At 38.4% G+C, this 9,465-nt stretch overlaps 1 protein-coding gene across 1 annotated transcript; it reads right to left on the bottom strand.

Moving 5' to 3' along the window:
- Positions 1–328: 328 nt before the first annotated feature.
- Positions 329–4,974, bottom strand: LOC106341050 (glutamate receptor 2.8-like). Its single transcript, XM_013779867.1, has 5 exons — positions 4,695–4,974; positions 2,099–3,408; positions 1,608–1,920; positions 1,033–1,439; positions 329–913 (listed from the first exon to the last, which is right to left on the bottom strand). The coding sequence occupies exons 1-5, from the start codon at positions 4,972–4,974 to the stop codon at positions 344–346; spliced, it is 2,880 nt and encodes a 959-aa protein (XP_013635321.1). The 3' UTR covers positions 329–343.
- Positions 4,975–9,465: the final 4,491 nt, after the last annotated feature.

Genomic DNA, 9,465 nt, shown 5'->3' with positions numbered 1-9,465 from the left:
CCAAGGGGGAGTGTTATGAAAGTCAAATAATACAGCCACCGATTATGTTGAAAAATAAAAGGATGTGGGGCCCGCTGCACTATTTGCACAGTAAATCCTACTTCTATATAAACGATCGAATCGATCGTTTATAAATCATTCATTCACTCTTCTCTTCTCTCTATAATAAACTCATTCTATCAGTGTTATAAATCCTACGAGTATAAATTTTGTCCTTATTTAAATTCCCGCGATACAATAAAATTCCAGTTATTTTCATAACAAGACCTTATATATTTTATCTAAGATGATAGAACCTAGATTATTTTATCTACCTTGCCCTCGGAGTTTCTTAACTCTCTAGCTATCGTTCAGCTCTAGATTCAATATCAGATGCTCCATGTTTATTATGTTCCGGTTGCGTGGTGAGACGTTCTTCGCTCATGAAAAAAGAAGCTCGTCTTAGCTCAAATTCCCTGTTTAATGACATACTTCGTGGCCATGGTCTCATCTGCACAGTTGAAGGGCTCGGAGTACACTGAGTAACAGGTAAACTCACATTATGAACGGCACTGTTCTTGAAAGTATGAGACTTTATGTCTTTCGCATCAAAGGTTCTGAACAAAGACGTTAGCTTTCTCCACAAGGAACCTTCGGTATTATCGCAGAGCGTGTGCCTATGCTCGTACAAGAAGTGGCCTACAAAGATGAGAAATGCCAGGAATGAAGCAATGCCTGCTATTAGAAATAGACCCCAGAAGCTACTGAGGCTGAGACGGTTAGATGAAAGAGCTGTCTTTGGATCAGGACATTCACTAGCGAAGCTGAGACGGTTGAACCATTTGTTCTCGATGCCTACCATTTCTTCACCTTGAGTCAAATTCAAAATAGCCCTTGATACATCTCCTGTCATAGGCGAGTTCCTTGGGAATGCCTACGCGTTTAATCACGTAAACAAAATAAGCGAGAGCAATGAAAATACATACTAACTTTTTGGTATTTAAAAAAAAAAATCCTTTTAAAAATAGTGAAAAGAGAATATAAGGAACTTACAAACCCAAAACCAGCAGTCTTGAAGGAAGGTTCAACTATTGCATATTTGGAGCAGTACTTAGAAAGGATAGCCTTAAGGTAGGCAACTTCGTCGAAAGCTGCTGCTATACCGCCTTTCGATGTCCCATTGGACAAAAGCTCGTCGCATTCTTCAGCAGAACCAAAAGCCTTGAGCTGTGATTCGGGGAATCCTAGACCTTTTAGAGTATCTTTAACAAAAGCGCCATGTTGAAACCCTACAGACTCCCCATTTCTGATGAGGTCTTTCACATTTGTAGCTCTTGGTTCTAAACGTTGTACCGTTAGGAAAGAGGTGAGATTCGCTGTGTAGCTCTGAGTGAGCACAAGCACCACAAAACACCAGACGATCACCACAAACCTTGCTAAATTGCTCACCACCTTCTCGCCTATATACACAAACAATTTCTCTACTTTATAATATTGTTTTACAAAAATAAAATAATAATAATAATAATAATATTGTTTTAATAATATTGTTTCTTACTATAATATATGTTAAGCCAATAAACTTAACATTTATCACTATCGTATTCTTGATTGTTGTAAGAACTTACGGTGAGCGAAGACCATAGTGGAGAAAGAGAACCAGAAACTGGTGCCAATCTGGTGGTGAGGCGGTCCACGGAAGTCGGAGTTGACTCTGTGTTCGAACAGCCACACAATAAAACCGATGAGGACGAAAAAGCAACCGGTGGTGATCCATAGGTCTAAGCTCCAAGGTTTAAGGAACACCCATGTGTTCTTGTTTTCGTTGTCCCTGAGCGGCACCAACATAGATACTCCAGACTCGGTGTAAGGTAATGTGAAATCAACATACGATGACCTGTTTGCTGTTATGGTTATATCTCCAACAACTGCATCCAACATCTGCGTCATTTATTAACAATATGTTAACAAAAAACACACGTTAAAGAAAAAAATTATTTAATCTACTATATTATGGACTTGTTACCAATGGTGATTGTATGATGGAATCTCATTACACTTACATAATTTTGTTATAAATTGGGAATATGGGAAGGAAAAAAAAAAAAAAAGAACTAACCCCGTCATAGACTTGGTGGACCAAATAATTGTAGTTATCTTCTGGAGACTCGATACGGTAGTAACGAGGAATGACTGAATATGGCAACTTCTTAAGAGCAGCTTCGAAGATGTCTATCGCGTAACCCTTTGCGGTTGTTACGTTAGTGATCGGATTTGTCGTGACCTCCACAAAATTGAAGAAGCCTTGCTTTACGGGAACGCCTACTTTAATTTTCTTACCGTCCGTTGGTACCTCCCAACCTTTTGGAACACCATACGAACTCCCGGGCCATACCACCGGCCCCAACCTTTCCTTTGATAACGACGTAGTTTTCTTTAAATTTGCATTCATAAGTCCGTCTCTTGGTGTCCATGTTCCGATTATCCTCTCTTCGTTTCCAACAACATTGATGATATCAAAAGTTGATGCCACGAGCTGCCTGTTAAGGAGTTTAAACTCTCCTGCTAGACCCTTGAATTCTATAGCCGAGAGAGCCTCCAGAAGACTTGGACCGTAGCGAGAGACCCCTAAGGTCCCAAGATCTGTAGTGTTATTTGATAAAGCGCTAACGTTATCATACCTTAAGTTCTTTGTGTTGCTTTTCTCCACGGCTATGGCCAATGCAGTGATGGAATCATACGCCCATAATGCGAAAACATTCAGCTCTACATCATCCCTCATCAACGGGTTCTCCTTCTGGAACTTTCTTTTCCATCTCAAACGAAAATCTTCAAGCTCTTTCGATTTAGGGACATGATTCCTCACACCTAGCACACCTTGCATAGTCTCTAAGCTACGACCATTATGTCTCATCATATTCGTCATTCCATTTGATAGTAACCAGACATACTCTTCCTCCAACATCCCGATCTTCCTAGCTTTCTGCAAAACCCGGAACCCGAGTCTTGAGGCCATGTGGATAACGAATACCCTTGTCTGTCTTGTCTTAAGCTTATAAAGCTCCTTTAGAATCTGATCATCGCTAGCCTCCGTAGAGATCACACTTCTGTGGACTTCCACGTCTTGTAAAGCGTCTGACAAAGAATGCATAATTCCTTTACCTAACTCGTTGTCCACATAAATGGCCACGACGCTTCTCCACCCAAAGGAGTTAACAACGGCCGCAATGGCTTCCACCTGGCACGAGTCGTCGAGAGTGGCACGGACAAAGTAAGGGCTCTTGATGGACGTTAAAAGAGGGCTTGTTGCTGAGAATGTGATGATCGGTACTTGAGATTTGTTGGCCATTCTTATCATGAATTCAGCTTGCATAGAGCTTCTTGGTCCTATGATGGCGCTCACTTGCTCATTCTTGATTAGGTCCAAGGCTGCTTACACCACAAGCAAAACAAAAAGATTGAATGAGCGCGAGACAATATAAAACAAACCTTTGTTCTACAGAATTTATTATTAGAATATTATGTGTGTCCTAAACATATTAGACGAAATGAATTTTGATTTTGTTGTTCATAAAAAATTTTGAGCAGGAGAATATTTGGAATGATATATTTTTCTTTTGATATACAAATTAAAAACAAATTGATCATATAAAAATGAAATGACTAGTTACTACTCAAATATATAGTCCAAAATACAAGATAGTAATCCATGTTGAATTTTGAGTATTTAATCATTTATGCAAGTACTTTAATTAACCAACTACAATATAATTCTTACCATATATTTAAAAATATTGATTATGAATCAATCAAAATATTTTGCTTACTTTTAATATATATTTAAATTTTTAATTATTTATTTCAAATCATATGATACATAACATTAATAAAAAGTTAGTAAATGTTGAATAATTTTTTATGTTCATTAGATATAACACTTCTTTAAGATAAGAAAAAAAACCCGTCCTATATCTTTTTTTTTATAACCTTGGTGTGATCCAAAGGCTTTCTAGGCCCAAGGACTAATCACCAAAAGACCCATAGAAATCCAGGTTTTCTTGCCATTTAAGACGTCCATGGGTGGCCAAGAAGAATCAAACCCAGGGCGGAAGCACCAGCTGGAACTCCTTTACCACTAGGCCAAGACCACTTGGTTACCCGTCCTATATCTTTATGACAGTGATAAATAATGAAAAAACATTGATTAACATAAGAGAAAACATTTGTGGTAAAGTTATCATGCATATACATTACATCAGTGATCTAGTAATATTCGAAAACCAGTGAAAAATGAGAAATAATTTGACGATATTAACAGGAATTCTCAACCATACAAATCGGCTAGTCGCCAAGACTTTCTAGAAAAGAATGAGACATGAGATTTTGTCTATCCAGAGAGTTCTCTTTGAATATACCACATTAGGAGAACTTAGAATTTAATAGTTAAATTTGAAAGAGCAATCGTCACCAAGACTCTAAGCAAAGACCACAAAAGAAGACTTCCAAACAAGGAATTCTAATAATCATCGGAAAGATTGTTCAGATTTATTGAAAATAGTAACCAGCTGAATCATGTCTGCATGTTACCTTAACTTCTTAATTAGTAAGTAGGTTTTATTTAGTTTAATCTAATTAATAACATACTACGTACGTATAGGAAATTAGGTAACGGCCAGACATGTAGAACAGAAGCAAGAGAGAGAAAAGAAACGAACCTGCAGCTGAAGCCTGGACAACATCTTCCGTGGAATCTCTGACGTGAAGCGCAAGTCTTGTACGGTAATTAGGATGATCTTCATAGAAATCGGACAACGACATATTAAGTGAAGTGAGACAGATCTTGGAAAATGTTGTTTTGAGATCAAGAGCTACTCCTACTTTAATTTCACTTGTCGGGCTTCGTCCTAAACCAACTTCCATCAACACAAAACACGAAAGGAACAAGACAAAGTGACTCAGAAAGGTGTTACGAGTTTTTGTAGTAGTCATCATCATCGAAAGATTGGGGATACGGACACCTAATGTGATTCTTTTAACTTCCCATTTATGTTACGTTATGTTACATATATATATATATAGAGAGAGGAATGAATCGGTTTGAAAGAGTCTTAAGATCTATGAAGACTTTGAAATGATATACCAAAATTGGTACTTAAAAGAAAAGTCTTGGAATTTAAAAAAAAAAACATTAGTGTTGACTAAAAAGTAATTAAAAACAGTTGTTTGAAAGAGTCAGATGAGATTTGAAATACAGCGCGGATTAAATTTCTTCGCGAAGCAAAGCTACAAATTTTCGGACTTATCGTATATAGAAAAACAACTAAACAGAAAATAAAAAGCCACCTCAAGTGAGATAAGGGGTTCTAAAACACAAGCATTGATTTTGGTTTCTTAGAATTTTCATTGTCATAAATTTGATGTAATAATTCGAATAGTTAGATTCTAATATCAGTAGGTGGATAAGGCGATTAGCATGCAAAAATTTAAGGTAACTGAAGTCAGTGTCCCTCAATCAATGTATCTTTCCCTCGATCAGTCTATCTATTTATTCAAAAAAATCAGTTTATTTTTCTCTCATTTTGATTTACAAAATGTCTTAAATAATGAAAAGTGCGGAAATCAAACATTCTTTTAAACAATTTTTTTTGTCTTTCGTAAAGAAAAACCAATCGAAAACAAATATTTACATGAGTCCTTAAATCATAAACAAAGTTCACATATATATACATATACTAGGTAAGGAACCGGTACGATTTCGCACGGATACTCATTTTATAAAAATAAATACGTTACGATTTATAATTTATATTTCTGTATAACAATGTATATTTTAGTTTTCAAAAAAGTTTCATGTCACAAACGTAAATTACATGCAAATATATAATACTAAGAAAGTAAGAATGTATATTTCATTTACAGGTTTTGATTATATTTAAAATATAAATTCATCAATACCAATTAAGATTAAAAAAATACCAGTTCAGATATATCTCTTAGTTTAGGTAAGCTATTCTGAAATCTTGAATACAATTTAAGATATTTTAAGCTAACTAAAACAAGCCAACACATTCAAATCTAATCATTTATTAAATTTATAAAGTAATTGTAGAACCTAAAATCTACACTGAGTATTTGATAGTGATCAAGGGTTCAATCTGGGGAAGCAAAAAGATGTTGGCAACGATATCCTTAGAACACAACGATATAATCAGGTATGAGTCGGTGAAAATGGACTATATTCGCAGGTCGAATATCATAAAGATATCGGGAAAGAGAAGATCGTGACTGAACTCAAGAACGAGCTGCCTACGTACCCGTCGTGGGATCAAGTCTAAACGTAGTTCGATTATCATCATCTCGAAAGGGATGTCGGTTTCATGGGTCTTGAGCAAGACGTCGGGTTTGTCAGTCCCGATCGATACATCGAGTTCGTCGGTTCTCAGGAGAGACATCGAGTTCGTCAGTTCTCAGAAAATCTTGAGCAAGACGCCGGGTTTGTCGGTCCCAATCGATACATCGAGTTCGTCGGTTCTCAGGAGAGACATCAACTTCGTCAGTTCTCAGGAGAGACATCGAGTTCGTCAGTTCTCAGGAGAGACATCGAGTTCGTCAGTTCTCAGGAGACGTCGGTTTTATCTCTTACCATCTCGGGAGAGATGTCGTTTACCTCCTTTAGAATGAGACCCCATTCACGAATGGGGAACGAGTTGAACTCGAGACAGTCGATTACGATCTCGTTAGATCGTTTATCGTACGAAGGATAAGTCTTGTTCTTCAACAAATGTGGAGACGTATTGGAGTGATAGAGAAACGTGTATGATGATGTGTAGTAAACCCTTTGTCTTATTGATCTATGTTAACGCATGGAGCCTGGATTTACTAAGTGCACACGTCTCCTCCTTAATAATAATGGTAATGGATGGTGTTTTATTTGTCGTTGTGAGCCCCCGTAAGCTCTCTTGGAAGATGGCCTTATAAATCAATTGCTTTGTCTTTTTATAAGGGTTTCCAGTTGTTGCACGTGCTTCCTAAAATTCAGTCTTTGACCTCTTCTTACATCCATGTGAGTCCGAGAGATCGGTAACAAACTTTTGACATCGGTAACAAACTTTTGACTTTGTCTTTGACGTTTAATAACAACACGAGAGTTGGTGATGAATTATTGTCCCACAATAATTTCTATAATAACATATAATTATAGTAGGAGTGATTTGGTAAAAATCATGGTCCAACATTTTTACCCTAGTTCTTCAAGCGAGGTGACGAGGTTGGAGAACGAAAAAGCTTTCTAATAACCAAAACAAAGTTGTTTGCCGTTTGATAGCAAGATCGCGCAAGAAAGATTGCATTGAGCTTTTAGTCTTGGTTCCTTCGTGATCAAAATGCGAGTTTGATCTTAAAAGTATTGTAACAAGTCGTTTGAAAATATTTTGATCATTGGGTAATCGAATTCGTTTATGCTCTTGGGTCGGGATAAGAGCTCGATGTAGTATATCGAAAATGTTGCACGAAATATGGAAAGTGGATCGAGTTCGTGGCATTAAAGGTAAAAGGTCGAGCTGGTTGACAAAGTTGCTGATTCTGAGAAGTACAATGAGTTCCTTTGATCTCTTGTGGTAGGTTGGACTCGAACGAGTGTTGGATGTATGATCCTGTGTTCTTCATGTAGCCGATGATAGGAAGATATGTTCAGGCTGTGAATTCCTGACTTGATATGTGCACAACTCGTAGTATGCCATCGCGGACCATGTCGCGCTTACTGCTTCTTGCGGCTTTTGTTTTAAAATATCGTTTAGATGACATGTGATCTTAGAATATTTCTGCATGGTTTGTCTAGATTTATCGTTTTCCTTAACAGGAAATGATTTCGTGGTCGGGACCTTTTAGCGATGTTTTGGATTTTGTTCGTGATTTTCCACGATTCAGTGTAGATAAGATCTATTCGCTTCTTCTAGGGAAAGAGATATACTGGCCCTTCAAGTAGTTCGAGATCGTTTGAAATCAGGCGTTCGGTGGCTCTTTTCATAATGAAGTGGATGTATTTTTTCGCTTAAACATGTCTCGATCTGCTCGATATCGTGCTTGGTATATTTCTGGAGGTACGATAAGAGCTTGTTCCAAAGCTCACTATCAATCTGAGAGTGTAATGTTTCATTGGCTCCTTGACTTCAACTTTTTGGGAATTGTGTTGGTCGATCTTCTTGAAGAGTCGAGCTCGGCCACTGAGCTGCTAAGGTTCCTTGGACATATGGCTCGTTGTTTTCGTGGAGCAAGATGCACTTTCGGCTCCTCGAGCTTCTAAAGTACGTCGGAGATCAAACTCGATGCCCTTTATCGAAGAGGGGTGACTTATCGATCATTTGTGTTTCCAAGCTTCGTTAGAGGTCTAGTTTGTCCTTCTTTTTAATTCAGATGCAAGATCTGTGTTTTCTTAGTGATGGCGGATATGTGTTTCATACAGTTCGTATCGGCGCCATTAAGGTTTCGGGAGCTCGATAGCTCGAGGGATTTCCGCGTTGTCTTCGGTTGGTCAAATTGACTGGAGCGCGAACTGGTAGGCTTTCGCATTCGAGCTAGCGGAGCCAATCTTTACCTAGTCAATTGAGACTCAGGCTGTGGTGGTTTGATTCGGATCGAGGTGCTGTCCAGACGTCTCCTTGGTCTAAAAATATACAGATCATGAGATGGAAAGCTTAGGAGCACCTGGAGATTCTTGGTGGCTCGATCGTGTCCGTTGCATGGGCTGTGATCTATGTTTTTAGATTAGTTCCTTGGGAGCCTGAGTGCTTCGGCTTGATGTGCTGCGAGATCTCTCTACATTTGTTTCGAACAACTAGTCCTAATGTATTAGATCGAGCAACATGATTGTCTCCACTTGGTTGGTCATTTTTTTCGATCCAAACCCCAAGAGGCCGGACACCGAGGATTGTAGATCCCAACATGGTTATATGCGTTGATGCTCGTTGTGGAAGGTTTGCTCTTATTGGTCACCGTTAAGTCGGCTTGCTCTGTTTTTCCTGAGCAGAGTGTCGTGAGGGTTCAAAATTTTTTGGACTTCATGTCTCGAATGGGATTCTCATCTTGCTTAGGGAGTGTCTGAGATTTTGGTACTACTGTAATTATCGAAGTTGACACGGGACCTCACGAATTTTTATCTTGTGAGATCAAGTGTGATGTCTGATTCCATCGGATCTGGTGGTTAGCCTGTTTGCCTCCTGCATCTAGTGAGTGGGAGGGCGGCTTAGTTTCTTCGTTGTGGATCATGCTTATAGTGGTCATGGTTGGATCTATAATCAATCATTCCAGGTCGGGATAGCGATCTCGGTGTCTACACAAATAAAGGTCATGGAAGTCGTTTATCATGTTTGACATCCTTGAGATTCTTGCTCCTTTATGATCATTTATTGTTTGATGATTTCTCCTTGCTGTACGGCGAGTTCGTTTACTTCATTGAAGACAATTAGCGGCGTAAATTCTTGTCTTAGA

This window comes from Brassica oleracea, chromosome C4, assembly GCF_000695525.1.
Source record: "Brassica oleracea var. oleracea cultivar TO1000 chromosome C4, BOL, whole genome shotgun sequence".
Taxonomy (NCBI): Eukaryota; Viridiplantae; Streptophyta; class Magnoliopsida; order Brassicales; family Brassicaceae; genus Brassica; species Brassica oleracea.
The sequence above is the reverse complement of the archived record's forward strand: the minus strand, read 5'-3'. Positions and strand labels throughout refer to the sequence as shown.